Here is a 23153-nt window from a genome sequence, read left to right on the forward strand (position 1 = left end):
AAAATATGTATTTTGATTATTTATTTGAACTTGTAGGGCATTAAAAACAAATACCCCTTTCGGACATCACTTTTGGCCATTACTGATAACATCACAACATTTCCATCAAGAGGTGCATCAACTTGGTAAAGATCTTGTATTGACAATGCAAGAGTCAAGCACTCTGTAAAGTCCACTCCAGCACATCCCAAAGACTTTCAATGAATTTAAGGTGTGGACTCAGAGGTTGGCATTGAACATTTCATTCATTAATACAGTTTATTCACTATAGTTTAAAAAATGATAATAAAATATGACAAGATCTCGGAGTTAAACTGTGTCCGAAAAAAATAATCTTAATTATGTCAGATAACACTTAAGCAAAACATGGTCAGGTCAAAGTGTCTGAATAATTTTTGGTTCCAATTTTTTTATCAATTTTACTGGTAGTTCACTTTATGAAGAATTTTTGAGTATAATATGTCACAGTTTATTTTGCTATCCTCACTTACATAAATTAACTATAGTGTCCTGAACCCACTAGTAAAAATATATAAAAAATGTCTGAATAATTTTTTGGTTTGACTATATATATAATAATTCAGACATTTTTGATATACTTATATATATTTATTTTATATTTTTGATATATATATATATATATATATATTATATATATATATGTATGTATATATATATATATATATATATATACATACAGGTGCAAAATGATTTTTTACCTTCTGGTCTTTATTGGGATCTATCTGGTTCAACTTTGGTCTCTCCGTTCTGCTTGTCGTTGGATTTCTGCGAGAGATGAGTGGAAACAGTGGCTGCCTGGGCCACGGCTTTGAAGCTGCGCTTGCGCTTCTGAACGTTCTGCTCTGGGTGGAAGATGATGACATAGACTTTTGGGATGTACAGCATGCCGAGGGACACCGTGGCACTCAAGCTCATGGACACGGTCAGCGTGGTGGTCTGAATGAACATCTGGTTCAGGGCGGAAAAAAGATTAAGAGTAATATTTCAGCCTGGCCTCAGCTGCGACCTATCACAAGTGGTAGATCAGCTGTCTTTAGCACTCCACATTAAACTTATATACATACTCTCTGTTGATTGTCACAATTAATTTCCTGGAAATCAGTGTAATGACCCAATGGGCTGACCTCAGCCCTGTGCAAACGATTCAGTCAGATTATATAGAATCCAGTCTAAGTGCTACATATAATTTGCATACATTAATTATGTATTCAAGTAAGGTTAATGTGAGGTCTGCTATGTGACTCCCTGTTTTCTGCATCTTTAATATAAGCCATAAGAATAAACCCTGATCTCATGCATGTTTATCAGCATGTGAGTCATTCATATATGATAATATGTCATATATGACGAAGATGCACAACGGATTTGTGTTCATTTATAATATAAATACCATAATACCCCCTCAAAAAGTTCTTAAATTTCATGAGATTATAACTGCACCCAAATAATGACTATTGTTTTAAAAAAATCTAAAGCGTTTCTTATTAAAATGATAAAAATAAACAAAATACACTTTAAAAGTTGAACTCAATATAATAAAATGTAAGATAACAGCACACAAAAATATACATGCCAATATCTATATACACACTGCAGCTTGCTCTGTAGTCTAGTCTTTTATTTTTCCATGTTCTTCTTTTCATTTACAAGAAATGAAAAGACTGGAAGACCACCTGAGGGCCAAAAGCTTTGCGGTTGACCGGGTACTAAAAGACCTTTCTATTAGTCAGAGTATACTTTCCATTTTTAAATCCCTGTGCTTTGTAAGCAAAACCATCCCCCACAGGATAGAACAGATGTGAAAAAAATTGAATGACTAAATGCATAAAGTGTGGCAGGCATCTTTAACAGCTTTTAGGCCAACACAAAACAGCATCCAATTAAATAGCAATTTTGTTAACCTGATACAGCTACAGTTTTTTTAGGTTTCTAATATCTAATTACAGTTAAAGCATTCACAGAATGTTGCAGCATCATTTACTGAACCAGAACCTAATTCAGAGAAATGTGCGTCTAGATACTTTCAGGGTGAAGATCATATTTCTGTATAACATGTTAATGTCAGGCACCAGCACATCTTCTACACTAATAACATGGAAGCAAGACTAAGGATTCTATTTAGACGATGATATCAAATATGCCAAGAGACCCAAACACAGACTGTTAATAGTGAAACAAAAGTGAAATTATTGCAATGTAAGTGACATATATATCTATGTTAACATTAAATAAAATCAAAAGAATTTAATTAAAAATAAATGCAAAATAATTTTGTAATAATATGATATCTCTTTGAATTTATCTTTAGATCCAGGGTTATTAATTTATATTTTCTTTAATAATATTTATTTAGTTATTAGCTCATTTAGTTTTTGTTGCTGACTAATTTTAATGTGCTTATTTACATGGTAGGGGAAAATATGAACTAACTGAAAAAATCCAAATTAATGCAATGTTGCAACAAAAACAAAAAGTACATTTTTTTTTATATATATATATATATATATATATATATATACATTTTATATATATGAAACTATTGACTGTTCTATTTAAATCTGATAACCTCTGTCCAAAATATCTTATTAAGAGTTTACCTTTTCTGTGGATTGTGATGTGCCGAAAAATATGGGAACAAAAGCCAACCAGACGATACAGGTGGTGTACATGGTGAATCCGATGGGTTTGGCCTCATTGAATGTCTCAGGAACCCCTCTGCTCTTTATGGCGTAGACTGTACATGTGACCATCAGCACCATACTGTAGCTCAGACAGCCAATCAGAGACAAATCTGACATATCACATTTCAGGATTCCACGTGCATACTCTGGGTTGGGGGGACGTAGCTCATCGAAGTCGATATTCGTGTGAGGGGGAACCACTCCAAACCAAATGAAAACACCCAGGAGCTATGAGCAGAGAAGAGCCATGAATGAACATTCACACAATATCAACTTCTGTAAAGGTCCATGATATCTAACCTACCACTAAGAAACCAAGAGACAATATGTTTCCTCAAATAATAAACAACCATTATTGGAGGACACCAAAAAGAGAAGAGCTTTCAGTGAAATTACAAGTCGTCCGTGCTACACATAAAATCTTGCTTCTTTAATTATTTAAGGGATGAAAAGTTCTTAGACCAAAATATCTTTTTGAGACATAAAGCACAGTGACAACACTGTAAACAAGAAACAAAGCTTTTACTTAAATGGCTGATTATTTTTCAAACTTTTTTTTTTTTTTTTTACTTTATTAATTCTACTAAATGTTTCATTTTTTGAACACACAAAAGGTACATTAAAGGGTTATTTCACCCAAAAATGAAAATTATGTCATTAATGACTCATGTCGTTCCAAACCCGTAAGACCTCCGTTCATCTTCGGAACACAGTTTAAGATATTTTAGATTTAGTCCGAGAGCTTTCTGTCCCTCTTTTGAAAGTGTGTATCATCAAAGTAGTCCATGTGACATCAGTGGGTTAGTTAGAAGTTTTTGAAGCATTGAAAATACATTTTGGTCCAAAAATAACAAAAACTACGACTTTATTCAGCATTGTCTTCTCTTCCAGAATCCTTTCCGTTGAATTGATTCCATTGAACTGATTCCATTGAATTGATTCCATTGGATCCTTTCATCTGTCGACGTTGGTAATGCACTTTTACGTCGTTGTTTTTGGCGATTAGGACATCTGCGACATGCACACCTACTCACCATTTTAAAAACTATAGCAATACCAAAATACAAACAATGTAAAATAGCTTGAATTCAGCGTGAGTCTCCCTCAGACTGTAAACGAAGCTCGGGCGCACCGCATAACACGTCAGCAGCGTCTTACGTCAGCAGCGTCACTGCGGAGTCGTGAATCCGGATTGACAACAGACCCGGAAGAGAATACAATGCTGAATAAAGTCATAGTTTTTGTTATTTTTGGACCAAAATGTATTTTCAATGCTTCAAAAAATTCTAACTAACTCACTGATGTCACATGGACTACTTTGATGATGTTTTTATTACCTTTCTGGACATGGACAGCCTACCGTACATACATTTTCAATGGAGGGACAGAAAGCTCTCGGACTAAATCTAAAATATCTTAAACTGTGTTCCGAAGATGAACGGAGGTCTTACGGGTTTGGAACGACATGAGGGTGAGTCATTAATGACATAATTTTCATTTTTGGGTGAACTAACCCTTTAATTCAGCTTATATGGGAATATGATAATACTACAAGATATGTGTGTAACTCTTTCTAAAAGTATGTTGCTGAAGATCTGGTAGCTCTTTTTTGGATAAAAGTGCCTGCTAAATGAATGTAAATTGTATTATAGACATACACGCACCTGTACTGAGATCAAAATAAATGTGATGATCAGCTGGGACGTGGGGCTGATAAATTTCGGTGGCGTGACTGATTTCTTTCCCTGCTCAAAGATCCTGTAAATTCGATTAGTTTTTGTGAGCATGGCAGAGTAACTGATGCTCATGCCCAGCCCCAAAAACAGCCTGCGGAACGCACACACCACAGCGCCTGGCTCGGCGATCATGAGGAAGGTGATGAGATAGATGAGGAAGATGCCCGTCAGGAGAACATAGCTGAGCTCTCGGCCCGAAGCACGGACTATGGGGGTGTCGTTGAAGCGGATGAAGGTGATGATGACTCCTGATGTAGCAAGAATGCCCAGCACTGCCAGAAATACCGGGATAATGGCCCACGGAGAGCTCCACTCCAGCTTGATGATGGGAGTGGGTCGGCAGCCCGTACGGTTAGGGGTGGGCCTCATGTCAAAGGGACACATGTCACAGTTAAACTCGTCCAGTAGGTACTGATAGCCGTCACATAGTTCACAGTGCCAGCAGCACGGCACACCCTTCACCATCCTCTTCCTTTCCCCAGACTCACAGGGGAAGCTGCAAACTGAGTCTGGAACAACTTTATCCCCTCCAGACCATTGCATTTCCTCAGCCTTACAGAAAGAGAGGGGAATATTTCAAGCACACGCATTCAGAAATGTCCCAAACTACCAAGGGGGTTAATACGCTTACATTGAGTCGTAAGTGGTTGGTCCACTGGCCGATGAGTTTATATCCCGGGCTGGTGGTATTGGAAAGCTGGTACTGGAAGATATCGTATCGTCCTGGGGCGTCACCGTTTTCATTAAACATCACACCTGTTCCAGCACTGCCTTCAGAGTAAACACAGGGTTTTGATATTCAACATCACTAGTTATTCTTTCAAATGCAATCATTTGAAACAACAGAGTTATTTAATAGAAGCGGCCCAACACAAGGGCATAAAATTGTATTAATTTGTGGCAATGCACGCTTCTGCAAAGCATTGTTCTTTTCACCCTTTGATTTAAAGTAAAATTGTCAAGCATAACTTTGAAGGTGACTTTTCCATATCAAAGGTTGCTTACAAGAAAATACAGTGTTGTAACTGACAAAACACTTTACAATAAGGTCCCATTTCTTAAAGGATTAGTTCACTTTCAAATGAAAATTACCCCAAGCTTTACTCACCATCAAGCCATCCTAAGTGTATATGACTTTCTTCTTTCTGATGAACACAATCAGAGATATATTAATAAACATCCTGACGCATCCGAGCTTTATAATGGCAGTGAGCCGGATTAATGAGTATGAGCTGAAGAAAGTGCCTCCATCCACATCCATCCATCATAAACATACTATAAATAATTACATTAATAAAGGCCTTCTGAAGCGAAGTGATGTGTTTGTGTAAGAAAAATATCCATATTTAACAAGTTCTGAAGTAAAATATCTAGCTAGAGCCGCGTCAGTTAAAGGGTTAGTTCACCTCACCCTCATGTCGTTCCAAACCCATAAGACCTCCGTTCATCTTCGGAACACAGTTTAAGATATTTTAGATTTAGTCCGAGAGCTTTCTGTCCCTCCATTGAAAATGTATGTACGGTATACTGTCCATGTCCAGAAAGGTAATAAAACATCATCAAAGTAGTCCATGTGACTTCAGTGGGTTAGTTAGAAGTTTTTGAAGCATCTAAAATACATTTTGGTCCAAAAACAACAAAAACTACGACTTTATTTAGCATTGTCTTCTCTTCCAGGTCTGTTGTATATCCGCTTTCACTCCACAGTGACTTCTTCTTCTTCTTTCCTGTTTTACGGCAGTTGGCATCCAGCTTATTGTTGCATTACCGCCCCCTTCTGCTCCGGACAGTGACGCTGCTGACGTGATCAGTGTGCCCGAGCTTAGTTTACAGTCTGAGGGAGACGCACGCTGTATTCAAGCTATTCTACATTGTTTGTATTTTGGTATTGCTATATTTTTTTAAATGGTGCGTAGGTGTGCATGTCGCAGATGTCCTAATCGCGTCACAGTCCGGAGCAGAAGGGGGCGATAATGCACCAATAAGCTGGATGCCAACCGCCGTAAAACAGGAAAGAAGAAGAACCAGCGTTACTGTGGAGTGAAAGCGGATATACAACAGACCCGGAAGAGAAGACAATGTTGAATAAAATCGTAGTTTTTGTTATTTTTGGACCAAAATGTATTTTCGATGCTTCAACAAATTCTAACTAACCCACTGATGTCACATGGACTACTTTGATGATGTTTTTATTACCTTTCTGGACATGGACAGTCTACCATACATACATTTTTAATGGATGGACAGAAAGCTCTCGGACTAAATCTAAAATATCTTAAACTGTGTTCTGAAGATGAACGGCGGTCTTACGGGTTTGGAACGACATGAGGGTGAGTCATTAATGACATGATTTTCATTTTTGGGTGAACTAACCCTTTAAGCTTTTTCCGTAAGTTGAATAGGGAAGGTGTAGGATGTAGCATAATCTTTTTGAACTGCGAGAGTTTTACACTTTCTTTGTAAGTTGAATACAGAAGGCGTTCTGGCAGAAGCTAGATATTTTACTTCATAACTTGTTAAATATGGATAATTTTGTACACAAACACATCGCTTCACTTCACTTCAGAAGGCCTTTATTAACCCCCGGAGCCGTGTGGAGTATGTTCATGATGGATGGAAGCACTTTCTTCAGCTCATACTCGTTAATCCTGCTCGCTCACTGCCATTATAAAGCTCGGATATAAGGATATTTATTAATATATCTCTGATTGTGTTCATCAGAAAGAAGAAAGTCATACAGGTATACACCTAGGATGGCTTGAGGGTGAGTAAAGCTTGGGGTCATTTTCATTTGAAAGTGAACTAATTCTATTACATGAATTAATAAACGCTTTAGAAGCATTTAGTTCATGTTAACTAATGCAGTTAACTAATTACTGAACCTCATTGCAAAGTGATATCGACAAAATACACATCTCTTAGATGTATATGAGGAAAAATGTGGTACAACAAAAGCAAACTCAATTTCATGTTCCTTTCTGTTTTTTTACGAATCACAAATCACGAGGGGCAAGGTCTCCACACGGCGTGTTTTGTTCCCCTTAGGCACTCCAAGCCAAAAAGATTTCCATAGTGTGAGGACATCCACTGTTCGTAAACTGAATAGCTATGCTTTACATAGAAATCTCTTAAGAGCAAGTGACAAAAAGAAAAGGGATTTTCACTGAAAGATAGAGCTGAAAAAGGAAATGTGTCTTGTGTTTGGAGAGAGGCTGCCCCAGGGAGAACCACAGACAAGGAGAGAGACTAGATGAGGGGGGTTAAAACAAGTATGTGCGCTGCTGCATTGTGCATTAGTGGATCTCTTCAGGCTGGGATTGAGTGCTGACCTCTCTCGCCGCACTCTGACTAACCCATGGGACTCACAACCCTCCTCCTTGGAAACAGCAGCTTCTGTTCTGGCCTTTCCCCTCTTGCAGAAACTACTCCTCACCTATTTTCACCTGTCAGTCTCACAGTAATGGCAATACCTTGATTCGAGAAGTGTTTGGCAAAACCACATTTATTATGTGTAACCTCCCTGGCAGATTCAAACAAAGCATTCCTTGGATATAAAAGCTAACATTCAAATTGCTGTGAGGTTCATTAGACTTGGATGAATACAAACCCATTACTGAAATTCTGCCTGTTTCAAGGTCTCGTTCACAATGTTTGGAATGGCTCACATGCTTCATCTGTGTCCTTGAGGAGGCTTACCATTAAAATTGACAGCACGGATGTAGCTCAGCAGCATTCTTCCATCCACCGGGTCCATTTTGTCACAAACGCCCATTGAACCTGGACAAAGGTCTATGTGCATGCTATGGAGAGCGTGGGCCATGGCATACACAGCATCAATCACAAACTGCACTTTCCCCTCCTGCTCGTATGCCGAATCCCGGCTGATTCGTTCTTCTCCTGAAAGACCAAAAGCAACATGACAGGAATTGAAAAGCTTTGCTAGAGGAATAATCCATTTAGATGTGCTTTGCACATCTTAAAAGCATAAGAATGTATGATAATTCAAGTACTACTGCATTTATGGGAGTAATTTGTTGGAAATGATTTCCTCGCCTGTGCATTTCCTCAGCCCGCTGTCGCCTCTGATTCCAGGCCGTGTCAGTTTGCATTTGAAGTCGTCCTCCCAAAACTCAGCGAACCAGATGTTCCTCCTGTTGTTTTCCAGAGATCTTGTGGTGAAGTACTGGTCAAACCCTGAGAAACAGGTTAAAGGGATAGGTAACCCCAAAATGAACAATATGTTTTTGTAAATTAATTTTCAGCTGTAGTTGTATGGAAGAAGGTGCGTAACAATTGTTTACAAATGTTTGTGTTCCACAGACAAAAAAAAATAAAAAATAACAGCATAAAGATTTGGAATATAAAAATTTTCATTTTTGGTTAAACTGTCCTTTTGTGAGAGGAAAACTATTCCTCAACTGAGCCTGTTTTTTTGGGGTTTAAAAGACAAATAATGTTTAGTAATATTATCTATTTAACTGCACTGACACTTTTGGATATGAACAAAATTTGGTAACACTTTATTTTACAGTGTCCTTGTTACACATATTACATGTAGTTTCTACAGTAATAACTATAAATGATGCATAATTACATGCAACTAACCCTACAACAAACCCAATTCTAACCATAACCCTATAGTAAGTACATATGGTTCATTAATATTACTTTGTACTTAATTCTATAATTATACTGTAACAGGTGTCTACCTTAAAATAAAGTATAACCCAAAATTTGAACTGATAATGACACTATCTTTGTAACATTGACACCGTTATTGAACTGAACTGAATCAATATTGGACTTTCTTGAGGTGAGTTATAACATTATTGCCTTCTGTAGTGCTGTGTATAACTGAATTTAACTTCATAACTGATGAACTTTGCAACATTTACACAGTTATTGAACAGAACAGAATCAACATTGAACTAAACTGAGCTGAATAATGGCACTATATTCTGCTTTACAGTTTAAATGTTTCATAACTGATTAATTTTTATAACATTTTATAAATGCAAAGCTACTTTTAAACAATCTGTATTGTATGAAGCGCTATATAAATATACTGTATGTGACCCGATTCGACTTAAGTATGAAATTGTTATCAAATCTGAATCAAAATCTGAATTGAGTCTGAATTTGAAAATTTGAATTAGATTTTTTTTTTTAAGAACATTTTTCTCAATTATGAAACCTTAAGCTTAGACTGGCATGTGCTACCAGTTCATACCATCAATGGACGCCCGCTTGGGGAGGATGGTAACTGCACCCTCAGCCACATCCTCCTGGTTCAGGATTGGTGAGTTTTTTGCTCCCCAGCTATCAGACCCCACAAACAAAAAGTGACCTGTAAGATTGGCTTTCTTTGCTGCTTCCAGGACCCGCCTACAATAAATAATACAAAAAATCTCAGAAAAGGATTTCAGAACAATATAACTATATATATATATATATATATATATATATATATATATATATATATATATATATATATATATATATATATATATATATATATATATATATTACATATAACTATGTATGTGTGTGTGTGTGTGTGTGTGTGTGTGAGTGTGTGTGCCATAATCAGGTTCATTTAGCTTTAGATTGCAAAATGCAAATTACACTAGATGAAAATTAATTCTGTAAAACATTAATTTGCTATAATTCCTTATAAGACTCCTGATATTCCCATTGTGGGGTGATTGATCTGTTCTCATATATTTTCATACCTTTTCCAAGGCTATATCTCCTGCTCCAGAGTCATACAGAAATACTGCTAAAGGACTACTCACTTGATGTCATCTTCATTAGCGAAGATAATAACCCCTCTGGCATTGGATGTCTCCATTAGCCTTTTGATGATCTTGTCAAACTCTCCTGGTCTTGGCTCCCTAGGAATTTTAATGGCCTGTGCGATGCAAAGACCTCCTGAATAAAACAAATTAAAATGACGGATAGTTTTGAAGGACTCTGATACATTCATAAGAGAATGATGGTTGCAGGGTCTTTCAACTGAAAATAAAATCCAGGTCAATCTGTAGCATGTCTGTCATTACATCTAGGTGACTAATAACTTGTTTACACACAGGACATCACATGAAACCTTCATCCCCTGATAATTATCCTCTTTTCTCATCAAACACAACACCAGACGCATTAAATCCTTGGATCAAATGATCAATTCCACATCAGTTATGGAAAATCATGGTATGGTAAATCAGGGTACATTAAGCTACAAACAAAGTACATATATTGAATTATATATACCTGTATATTTATTTTAAATACAATCTTTTAAAACAGTGAATACATTTTTCATTAGTTTTCTGTACCTGCTTCCCTGGATATCTGGATGAAAGCATCTACACCACTCTCTCCATAGTTCCCCTCTGATGCCAGAGTAGAAACATAGTTCCATCCCATGGCTTTGACAATGTCCACCATCGCCTGGGCCTGGAAGGAATCTGGCGGCACGACTCGGGAGAAAAAGTCGTAGCGATTGTTGTCACTAAGCTCAGGTGCTGTCGAAGCATAACTGATCTGAGGTATCTGCAAATTGGAAGAGACAGAACACATCAGTGAGCAGCAGGACTCACTTTGCATCCTTTAAAGAGTCAAGCTGCTGCAAAAATGACTTCATGAATTTTTCTGATCTGCAAAATTGATTTTACTGGACTTGGTAAACTGATAAATTTACTTTCTGATGGTGTTACACAACAGGGGGATGGGTGTTCGCAGGAAGGGGCACAGGGATGTCCGTGACGCCAGGCCTGTATCAGTTTGTGCGTTTAGTGCACTCTTAAAAATAAAGATTCCAAAAGGAAGTTTTCTCAGCAATGCCATAGAAGAACCAGTTTTGGTTCCCCAAAGAACCTTTCAGGCAACAGTCCATAAAAGAACCATTTTTTTCTAAGGGTGAAGAACATTTTAAAAATGTAAAGAAATTTTTTCCACCATTAAGAAGATTTTGTGCATTAGAAAGGTTCCATGGATGTTAAAGGAACACTCCACTTTTTTTGAAAATAGGCTAATTTTCCAACTCCCCTAGAGTTAAACAGTTGAGTTTTACCGTTTTCGAATCCATTTAGCCGATCTCCGGTTCTGGCGGTACCACTTTTAGCATAGCTTAGCATAGTTCATTGAATCTGATTAGACCGTTAGCATCGCGCTTAAAAATGACCAAAGAGTTTTGATATTTTTCCTATTTAAAACTTGACTCTTCTGTAGTTAAATCGTGTACTAAGACCGGCGGAAAATGAAAAGTTGTGATTTTCTAGGCTGATATGGCTAGGAACTGTACTCTCATTCAGGCGTAATAATCAAGGAACTTCGCTGCCGTATCATGGCTGCAGCAGGCGCAATGATATTACGCAGCGTCTCTCACAACCGTCTCCATGGTTGCAAGGCACGTTCCCTGTGCAAGCAGGGGCTCACGGGCGCTGCGTAATTTCATTGCACTGCTGCAGCCATGGAATGGCAGCAAAGTTCCTTGATTATTACGCCAGAATGAGAGTATAGTTCCTAGCCATATCAGCCTAGAAAATCACAACTTTTCATTTTCCGTCGGTCTTAGTACACGATTTAACTACAGAAGAGTCAAGTTTTAAATAGGAAAAATATCAAAACTCTTTGGTCATTTTTAAGCGCGATGCTAACGGTCTAATCAGATTCAATGAACTATGCTAAGCTATGCTAAAAGTGGTACCGCCAGAACCGGAGATCGGCTGAATGGATTCGAAAACGGTAAAACTCAACTGTTTAACTCTAGGGGAGTTGGAAAATTAGCCTATTTTCAAAAAAAGTGGAGTGTTCCTTTAAAGGTTCTTCATGGAGCCATCCCAGACAACAGCATAGTGTCGGCCCCGATATGGCCCACATCTGGCCCACGTGGAATCCACACTTACCAAATGTGGGCCGGATCTGGGCCAACACTATGATGCTGTCTGGAATAGATGCCAATAAATAACCTAAAGTGTGTGGTGGGGATTTATAAGTGACTCTTTCTGTATGTAACATCGTTACACCATGTGGCGATGAGTCTTATGACTGAATCATTAAAACGAGGGATTCGTTCAAAACACTTGCTCTATCCAAATATGCATACTTACCCACTATAAAGCAGGTAAAAAATAGTATGCCAAATTCCCAGTATTCATAAAGGAGTAGGCAAAATTTACCCAGATGGCATTTTACTTCCGGTAAGATTCTGAAGTACGCATCCGAAGGACACTTTAATATCCCATCCCATGAGGCCACGGAACAGGATTTGTGAATGGCATTGAAGTGACGCAACTTATAGTGCTAGGTCACATGACAATGAAAACATGACAAATGTAGTATGTCAAGATTAAAGGTGCCCTCGAATTAAAAATTGAATTTATCTTGGCATAGTTGAATAACAAGAGTTCAGTACATGGAAAAGACATACAGTGAGTCTCAAACTCCATTGTTTCCTCCTTCTTATATAAATTTCATTTGTTTAAAAGACCTCCGAAGAAAAGGCGAATCTCAACATAACACCGACTGTTACATAACAGTCGGGGTGTACGCCCCCAATATTTGCATATGCCAGCCCATGATCCCAACATTATGAAAGGCATTAGACAAGGGCAGCCAGTATTAACGTCTGGATCTGCGCAGGTGAATCAACAGACTAGGTAAGCAAGCAAGGACAATAGCGAAAAATGGCAGATGGAGCAAAAATAACTGACATGATCCATGATATCATGATATTTTTAGTGATATTTGTAAATTGTCTTTCTAAATGTTTTGTTAGAATGTTGTTAATGTACTGTTAAATGTGGTTAAAGTTACCATCGTTTCTTACTGGATTCACGGAGACAAGAGCCGTTGCTATTTTTCATTTTTATTTTCACTTGCAGTCTGTATAATTCATAAACACAACTTCATTCTTTATAAATCTCTCCAACAGTGTAGCATTAGCCGTTAGCCACGGAGCATAGCCTCATTCTCATTCAGAATCAAATGTAAACAATATAACAGTATACAATACTCACATAATCCGACGCATGCATGCCACATGAAAAGATCCATTTGAGGGTAATATTAGCTGTGTAAACTTTGTTTATGCACTGTTCAAGGCAAGCGCGAGCTCCGTGGGCATGGAGCACAAGAATTAAAGGGCCAGTAGCCCTGAATCGGCTCATTTATAATGATGCCCCAAAATAGGCAGTTAAAAAAAATCTATGGGGTATTTTGAGCTGAAACTTCACAGACACATTCAGGGGACACCTTAGACTAATATTACATCTTTTTAAAAAAAAGTTGTAAGGCACCTTTAAGTTCATACTTTTTTCAACAGCCGCAAAGCAAGTACATATTCAAATGAATTGCCTATTCAGAGAGTATGTGATTTTGGATGAAGCCATTTGTGAGTCACTGAATCATTCATTCAACCGATTTGTTGAAAACACAGATTCATGCTTTGATGAAATGACCCTGTTGAAAAAACTTGCATGTGCTGGTTAGGTATGTTTTGAAGCATGGCAGATGGTTTGAGCTGGTTCATGCTGGTCCTTAGCTGGTCATGAGCTGGTTTATGATGGTCAGGTGCTAGTCCTAAGCTGGTCCTAAGCAACTAGCTCCATCTTAGGACCAGCTTATAACCAGCTCAGGACCAGTTTAAACCAGCTCATGACCAACTAAGGACCAGCATAAACCAGCTCAAACCAGCTGCTATTCTTCAAAACTTACCTAACCAGCATATGCTGTTTTTTTCAACAGGGGAGTCATTAGGTAAATCCAAATTAGTGTACTATTCTATGCTGTTTTATAGTATAAACAGTATGTGTGTTCATACAGAAAATTTCGAAAAGAATAAATGCACTTCAAATATCCGGATAATTAACCAAAAAAACGGGGTGGTGGATTGAATACTTTATGCACTCAATTGCTGCAGCTTTCCTTATATAGCAAAAAGGGAAAGGGTTTTCAGACTCCGATGCTGTATAACAAAATAACCTTGTAATATTCATACACTACATGGTCGAGTACATAGTGCATAGTATGAGTGCATTATGTATGGTGTGTCATTTGGGACACAAATATTGAATTATTCACTCCACCGATTTGTTCAGAAAACACTGATTCAGGAACGTCAATCAATGTTAAATCAACTGTGGCTTTGGTTTGAAAGAGCAAAAATAGACAAAGTAACTGGAAATAATGGGTCTAAGGTTGCTCTCTTGTTTATTAAACTGTTGAATAAAATAAATATCATATTCATTCGTGATAAAATCATTTCTGAAGATCATCATATCCAGAACAACAGCACATTTTCTCCTATAATATTGCTTAGGCATGTCCTAAAACATAGCAAGTCTCCCGCCGCAAAACAACCATAGCTTTAGTGTTTGCTGCAGCACATAAAAATCCTGGGGAAATACAGATGGCACGAGCCACCACTGTAAAAGCATTTGTTTATATATAAAAAAAAAAAAAAAAAAGATGAGAAGATTAATTTACTGTTGTGCTACTTTCTTAATGACGCAGTTGATGTCACTGGGCTAGGCTTTGCACCGACTAATGTCTGCCGAGCCCGTGTGGCTTAATGAAGGGTTCTTTAAAGAAGCGAGCCAGCGGACAGTGAGGAAAAGGTGGATACAGACCGGAGAAGGAGAGAAGAGGGAGAGGACCATTTGACAGATTATCTGGAAGGATTAGAGGGGTTTTAGTCAAATTATGTTAAGCACAGAGGGAGAGGGACAGATCAAGAGACAAGGTTGCCATTTCTCAGCCATAAGCCATACAATATATTTAATTCTACTAGCTTACTTGCTACAACAGATTTAACTGCTCCTCCCCCAACATATATATGTAGATATATATTACAGTCTCTGCTCTACTGTTGATCTACCCATGACCATTTGGGCACTTGTTAGATCTTGCATGAAAAACAACCAAAGTTTGCAATGCAATTTTGAATCCAATGCCATTCCAAAACATTGATGCAAATATACAAAGGAAACATGGCTTTAGGAGGACGTTGCCAAAAGATTTGGTCTCAGATAGTAATTTGTTGCTATGCATCATAAGCATTACAGCCTTCGAGCCTTTCCACACGAGTCATGTCAACATTAACAGCAGTCACATGCAAACATTTCCTAGAAGTGATTCATTAGTTTTATACACATGCTCCCTAAGCATCTACACTTAAAATGTGAACATATGCATTAAAACTCTCACTGGTGTGGTGTACAAATATAACCCAAAATATTCAGGTTGATTCATCCAGATTTAAAGGTTAATTAAGATGTGAATTAAAGAAAAATTTAGATTACCTGATAATTATAGTTTTTTATGTAGGATGCTCTATTATTTATTAAAGATTTACAATATGATAAGCATGACAAATTAAGAAGGGCTTTTCGTTTAAAGAAATCGTAAATTATTCTTTTAAAAGTAACATCTTTACAAGATGAAATCCAATTAAGGGAAAAAAAAATCTTAATCCAATTATACAAGAATCTGCTGTAGGCTGAATGTTATCCACCTATTATGGAACTGATATAGAAGGGTTCATGCATCTTTATGTAAAGACATCGTGTGTTGACTTGTTCACATCAATCTTTTCTGGTCTTGTGAATACCAGGATTTAGAGAATGTGAGGGTCAGGCAAATCTAGAGACTTAACTGTTACCCATAAATGCTGCTGTCGGTCCTTGTCGATCTATGTGTTAAGGACCCACACTCATTCAGCTAAAGCCACAGAACAGAAGCTGCCTGTAGCTGATAACAGGGCTCTCTGGGCTCACGTTTGATTTTCCATCAGGAGTCTGAGCTGGAGAGAGGGCTTTAATGGAGAGCGGATCCTCCGTAATGCTGTAGTTAATATCTGTCTTCCTCAGTTCCCACTTACCAGAACTCAGGGAGAAACATGGACATGAAATAGTTTGTAAAGATATAGAAAATTATTTAAGATTACATTGGATGTTTTTATTGTTTGAGTGACTAAAGTAAATACCCCTTTCAATGAATTGATTCAAACTATTTATTGTTCAAAAATATTCATTGAAGTCCCTAATTTGTTTATTAAAATCTAAAAAAAAACATTGAGTAAAAATATTAATGTTTATTATTGTATACTGTTGTATTGTTTTTTTTATAAATAAAAAATAATAATTTTTATCAGTGTGGAAAACATTTTTTTATTAATTTTTTTTAAGATTTTATTTGTGATTTACTTGCATTAAACATGAATCTAATTAGCTGTCTGGTCGAAAATATAGTTTCAATGATGGAAAAAACACCAGGGTAAAATAGGGTAAATATCTAAACAAATACATATCCCTATAATTCATCACAATTTTATATTACATGTTTTTTTTTTTTTTTAAATGTTATGTTATAAAAATCAAATATCCAATTAACTATGCACTAATCTGCATATATTTCCAGAACAGAAAAAACCTGGTTCAAAATTCTTATTTCACATTGTTTACATATAGAGTTTTTACAGAGAGGATTTTGGAAATCTCTTCATATCAGTCTATAAATACTGTCAACAGCCAGGAAAAAAACACCATATTTTCTTGCCTTAATAGGGTCAATGATGGGTCATTTTTTTGTCCAAAGGCCTTAATAATAATAAAAAACAAAGATATAACATCCAAAGTAAGTAAGGTACTAGTACAACTAGATCTGATGTATTGAATCCAAAAGGTTTTAATTATATTTTGCTACATATTTTAAAGATTTTGAAGTGTCAAAAGGTCATTCGGTTTAACTGTCCAAAGGCCAATACAGTCATTTATGATTAAAATATCTTAAAATGTAATAAATGTATATATTTTTTATTCTGGCATGACTTTATAACATCATATATCAACATAGTGCAAAGTGGTATTAAAATTATGTGTAGAAGTCATTGCTTTGTTATGAGAAAGAATGAATTTCATTGATGTCATTCGGAGTAACCAATATAAAGGGAACATTTTGGATCAAGTCATGCGGTCAATATCATGTGAAAGGATGTGACATCATTCAGACACCTGCAAAGGACCACACGGTCATGAAGCAAAGTAACTAACTCTCTTTTAAATATTAGAAAAATTAATGTTTTCACTTGCTCATACGCATGTCCCGAAACATCAGGTCATTCAGTACAACCGTTATAAAACATGGAAAATGTTGTAATATTTTAAAAACTTGTACTAAATATTAAATGTTTGATTGTCCTTTTGCTGTTAGCATTGTTTGAAAATATCGTCATTCGGTACACTCTAAAAAAAAATTGCTATATAGCATTAAAAGTGGTTCTTGGCTCGTAATCATAGGGGAACTCTACAGCACCTTTGTCAAATGGTGCTATGTAGAACCAAAGACTATAGAATAACACAAGACGTGTCACTCGTATTGTTTTGAATGGGAAAAAGTGTAACGCGCAATATGGCGGAATAAGTCCCGCCTTCTAAATAAGAGCCAATCGCCGACCGGTAAAGTCATCGCGTCACTTCAGCGGCCGTTATGCTGCGTTCCAGGTAGCCCGTAAATCACGACTTCAAATCACGACTGTGTAGAGTTCCAGGAAAATCACGCCAAACTGCGTAAAAGTGTTAACAAACCAACATGGCGGACCGTACGGGGCTTATGCTCATTAACAATTATTATATCGCCAAAGGTGCTTACTTCTTGCTTATTTGAGGGAAACAGAGGAGGAAAACGGCGCATAAGGCAAGAGAAGGTGTTATACATTTTATTTTACCGTGCACTTGCATAAACATCGCATCTGTAGGGGCTGCCATTGTTGTCTCTCGGGCTATGTGACGTCAGAACGTCTAGTACGAGTTCACGGGTGGGAAGTCACGGCTTTAACTGCTGTTCCAGTGCACTTTCACGCGTAGAAGGTTGGAAAAACACGGGTTACGGGTTGCCTGGAACACGGCATTAGAATCACCGGTTTCTATAGAAACAGTCAGACGCTCACCTCAGAAGAGACGCGCATTTAGGTCTGCGCATGCGCATTAGCTTGATCCAGCCTGACAAATTGTTGTTGTTTTTTTGTCATGATTCGAGTGTTTAGAAACTAAATTTATGAGCCGGTTGTTGTTAGATTTCATTGGTGATTTCAAATATGAAATGTAATCGTAAGGTTGGCAAACAGTTTTGGAGAATTTGATGTTTCCCCATTCAAAGAGATTGCATGATGCCCCGGATGCCCGAGAGGCGTTTCAAAGATGGCCGCCGAGTGAAATGACTTGTCTTAAAGAGACTTTGGTAGAACCCATAAGAGGTACTATATTTCTTCAACAAAAATGGTAATAAACAGCACCAACGGTGGTTCTTTGGCTTGTAAAGAACTTTTAAAGGGGCTTAACAGGTTCTTTGTATGGCCACCCCAAAGAACCACTGAAGAACATACAAAGGCTTAGCAGGTTCTGTATACAGTAGCGGTGCTATTTAGCACCTCAGTCATCCCAAAGAACTGGTGAAAAACTACTGAAGCACCAATATTTGGTGCTGTACAGAACTTAAAGTGGTTCCCCTATGATTACGAGTCAAAGAATCACTTGTAGTACTATATAGCACCATTTTTTTAGAGTGTATAACTAAAAGTGTCATTCAGAAAAAACGTAATTTTGGTTAAACCGAATGACTTTTTTGCTGACAAATTTTGTCCATCTAGTAATAAATGACAAAAGCAGTGTTAATTGATTATAAAAAGCACATACTCTCATTGTTAACACTTAATAAAACTTAAAATTTTTCAAAATTAATTATATCTCCATTATGTTTTTTTAAAACCTTATTTGTCAATGACCCAATAATAAATTTCAGAGCAAATATATAAATATGCAGAAGTCCGGCTGGCACTTTTTACTTCAGTAAAAGTTGGTTCATTTCATTTGCGTGAGAACTATCACCAGTCTTTGCTTTATCCAATATAATCAAAAGGCAAAAGAAATTGAGATTTAGCCAAATCAGTCAGCCCTATTCCAAAGCGTATCAATAAAAGTAATGAATAACCAAACCAAAATACGATTAGGACGCACAAATTCCAGGTACAATGTCCTGAGAGAAACATAATGGAGCTTTGACTAAGTCACTTTTATTTTGTGAATTGTTTATCTTCCCTGAAACTGTGGGGACTGAAAATGATTGCAAATAACTCCTGGGTGAGGTTATCAGCTCACGTACTAAAGCACACGCAGCCTGGAGCGGTGACCACAAAGAACACAAATGATTAAAACCAATAAATAAAAAAAAACATAAAAAGTGGCAGAGGGTGGAATGAAATTGAATGTAGTTCAGGTGTAGGATTTGCAAGCTGAATGATGATCTGGAAATGAGAAAGGATTTGAAATTAAATGACACGCACACAGCACATTTCAGCGTTGTGGTTCTCAATGTTTTAAGGACACAGGTCAATGACGTGCGCGATTCAAAAACACTGCTCACTTTAAGGAAAATCTGATACACTTTCTCGCAGAACAAAATAAAGAAAGAATCTATATCGTTAAGAAGCTCTTGCTGAGAGGCCTTGAGCTGAAACACAATCCAAACCTTTTAACAGAATTAGTTATACTTCCTGTAGCACTGGCCCTATCTGCAGCACTGCAGAATCCAGTCTTGCAGCAACACCATGCAAGAGCTCCTCACAATACGGAAGGAAATCCAATGCCTGCCACACATATACAACATTAAAAGGAGCCATACAATGTACAAAAATAACATCATCCAGCTACGAATCTGTCTTATGGCACTATAGGCAATACTACTGTCTTATGGCTTCCATAACATGTCTTCTTTCAGACTAGTGGAAAAAGGAAACGTACATGTATGTGAGTGGGTTTTTTTTCCTTCACTTTATTTATTTGCATCTGTAGATTTTACAGAGTACAATTTTATCTCAGTATCACTTACACCACACTTTCCAGCTTTACTCATATCTATGTTCCGAAGACTTTTACAGAAGGGTTTGTACATATAACAGTTGCCTGATTTACATAACATTTTTTTCCTAAAAATATGGTGAAATATTTTTCTGGCTGTTTTCTGACAGTATTTTCTGATTTATGGACTGATATAAAGAGAATCCAACTTGTAGAATCCTTTAACTCCTATATGTCAACAAAATGAAACAACGCTTTATCCAATGTTCGGATTTCTGTTCTGGAAATATATGCAAATTGTGCATATTTAATTAGTAAATGAATGCATTTTTAAACCTAACATTTCAGAAAACTTAATATACTGTGATATATATATCTTCTTTTGTGTTTAACAGAAGAAAGAAACTCATACACGTTTGGAACAACATGAGGATGAGTAAATGATGACAGAATTTCAATTTTTGGGAACTATCTTTTTAAATGAAGCATTTGCTGAGCCTGAAACTGAGGGAATCAACTTTAAAACATAGTTCACTGAAATTAAGTGAATTAAAATGATCCCTCACCGCAAACAGTCGAAGAACGTTGGCCACCATTATGGACACTGAGCTGGCCGAAGCCCCGATGACCCCTACAACACGCTCTGGTTTTGGGATGATGGGTGGCTCTCCATTGGAACATCGAACATCTGAGTTGTCTTTCTGGATGAGGGCCTGGACAAAAGTGAGGGATTGTTCCAGCGCATACGTATCCCTGGAGCATGTGTCCAGTATCCTGGCACCCAGGGTAATGTTAGGTAGTAGGTCTGGGTCGCTGTTGATCTGGTCCAGCGCATACAACATGGCCTCCATACGATGGATCCCCTTCTCCTTCTTAATTTCCCCACATGGAACACCAGCTGGGCCCCTGGAATGCACCGGAAAAAGCCCTCCCAGAGTGATGTCACCCTCAATCTTTATGGAATGAGTTCCTGAGGAGGAGGCCCAGGATTCTGGAGTAAATCCCATCATCACTATCCACATGACATGAACCAGGGAGCCCATGTGTTGTCTGGGTGCCCTGCTGATCCTGCAGTGATGGCATAGTGATGATGCGTGTTGCTGTGATGTCATAGTTGCTGCCATGCAAGGGGCTGGTTCTTCTGCTTCTCTACCTGCGTCTCCTGTGGAGAAACGAGACAAAAGATGTACATGAAATTTGTACAAAATCTGCCTTATGAATGTTTGACCTCTTGAGAAATTTAAAACCTGTTGAGAACTTTTCTATAAAATATAATGGAATTAATTTACTACACTAATAATGCAATATAAAAATTTGCAGTATAAAAATTGTTTCAACCCATATTTGGGTCAAACACAGACAAACCCAACCATTTGATTTTGTTTGAGTACACACACACAGCATTAAGTTTGGTATCTTTTAAGTATGTTTTCTCCTTGTTTCATTTTTCCCTGATAGCACACGTACGTCTGCAAGATGTCTGTTAAAGATCACTTAATCTGGAGAGCATCTGCTGTTTACAAACATCTGATAGACGTCTTTTTTACAGTTTTTTACGATTGCTTACACACTAAAATTAAAAATAACACAATTACTAAAACTCTACACTCAAGGAGCAAAACCTTAGCCCAGATTTGCACAACTATAAGCACATTCTCAGCCGCACACTTTTTGCAAAACACTACACACATTGTTTTGCACAATACTAAACACACTTCTCTACATTAAGACACAGAAATCTAACATAATGTCACTTCTTTGCCATTTCAAGACACTGCTTTCCAAAATACCACGCCTATAAACCAATTGATCAAACATGGCCGTCAGGTCTGCAGACACTTTGCTTAACTGTTCTCATCAATCATGTACAAGTACTATAAAAAGGCAAAAGGTATGTGTCTTCAACAAAATGGAAGGCAATGTTGCAGTAAATGGGAGAGGGAGGAACATAATTTTGAATGTCCCGGGTCAACGCGGTGGTAACATCACAATGTATGTTGCAATCACGCAGAATGATAAACTCCACCAGCATGCCAGCATGCACGCCCACATATTCATATTTTAGACAGTCTACACAAAATCGTCACAGCAGAAGAGCAAATGGATGCAGAGCAGATGAGATACATTGTCATATGGGACAATGTAAATTTCCACCTATCTGCTCTGGTCCAAAACTGGTTTCATTAGAGTCCACAATTTTCACTCCAATACATCCCACCATACTGTCCCTTCCTTAAACCCACTGAGGAGTTTTTTTTTTTTTTTTTCTGGCATGGAAGGTTTACAATCTCCAGCCCTATATCAGGATATGCCTCATTCAAAAGAAGGCCTGACCTAATTGATGCAGGGTCTGTGCAAGGATGTATTCGCCATTCAAGAAGATTCTTCCCTCGCTGTCTTGCGTGAGAGGACAACGACTGTGATGTGGATGAAGTGCTATGGCCAGATCCAGCTAGGCCAAGAGATGATGCTTTGTTTTTTCTATTTTATTTTTTATTTTTTGCATTTAAAATCACAAATGTTTTTGTTTGTGTAATATATTGCATTTATATTATGTTCTGATTTTCAGTGCAAAATGTAACCTTTGGAAAGGCATGGATGTATTGAATGGTTTTACAATGTGGTGAGAGATAAATATTTTCATCAATGTGCAGTATTGATCTTATGTGGTTTTTTTTCTGTTGTTTGTCTGTTTTTTTGTTAATATATTCATGTGCATTACTCTAACAATATCTCTAAAAAAAAATCAAACCCAGACTATATCATTAGAAAAGTACCGTTTTGAATGTTTTGAATGAAGTTTTTCATTTAGCAAAAGAACTGAGGTGTTCTGCTATTTTGTGTGTGTGGATCTGTGAGTT

The 23153-nt window shown here is 37.3% G+C and overlaps 1 protein-coding gene across 1 annotated transcript; it reads right to left on the bottom strand.

Moving 5' to 3' along the window:
• Positions 1–729: 729 nt before the first annotated feature.
• grm6b (glutamate receptor, metabotropic 6b) lies at positions 730–21416 on the bottom strand. Its single transcript, XM_067387274.1, has 10 exons — positions 20859–21416; positions 10774–10990; positions 10234–10369; positions 9669–9823; positions 8492–8632; positions 8135–8335; positions 5070–5209; positions 4367–4990; positions 2619–2930; positions 730–969 (listed from the first exon to the last, which is right to left on the bottom strand). The coding sequence occupies exons 1-10, from the start codon at positions 21414–21416 to the stop codon at positions 730–732; spliced, it is 2724 nt and encodes a 907-aa protein (XP_067243375.1).
• Between the last annotated feature and the right edge of the window lie 1737 nt (positions 21417–23153).

Source organism: Chanodichthys erythropterus, chromosome 6 (assembly GCF_024489055.1).
Source record: "Chanodichthys erythropterus isolate Z2021 chromosome 6, ASM2448905v1, whole genome shotgun sequence".
Classification (NCBI taxonomy): Eukaryota; Metazoa; Chordata; class Actinopteri; order Cypriniformes; family Xenocyprididae; genus Chanodichthys; species Chanodichthys erythropterus.

Coding starts and splice junctions, on each gene's coding strand:
- grm6b (XM_067387274.1), bottom strand. CDS start 21,416: ATGGCAGCAACTATGACATCACAGCAACACGCATCATCACTATGCCAT. Junction 10,991..20,858: donor ACGTTCTTCGACTGTTTGCG/GTGAGGGATCAT, acceptor TCCAATTTGCAG/ATACCTCAGATCAGTTATGC. Junction 4,991..5,069: donor CCAACCACTTACGACTCAAT/GTAAGCGTATTA, acceptor TCTTTCTGTAAG/GCTGAGGAAATGCAATGGTC.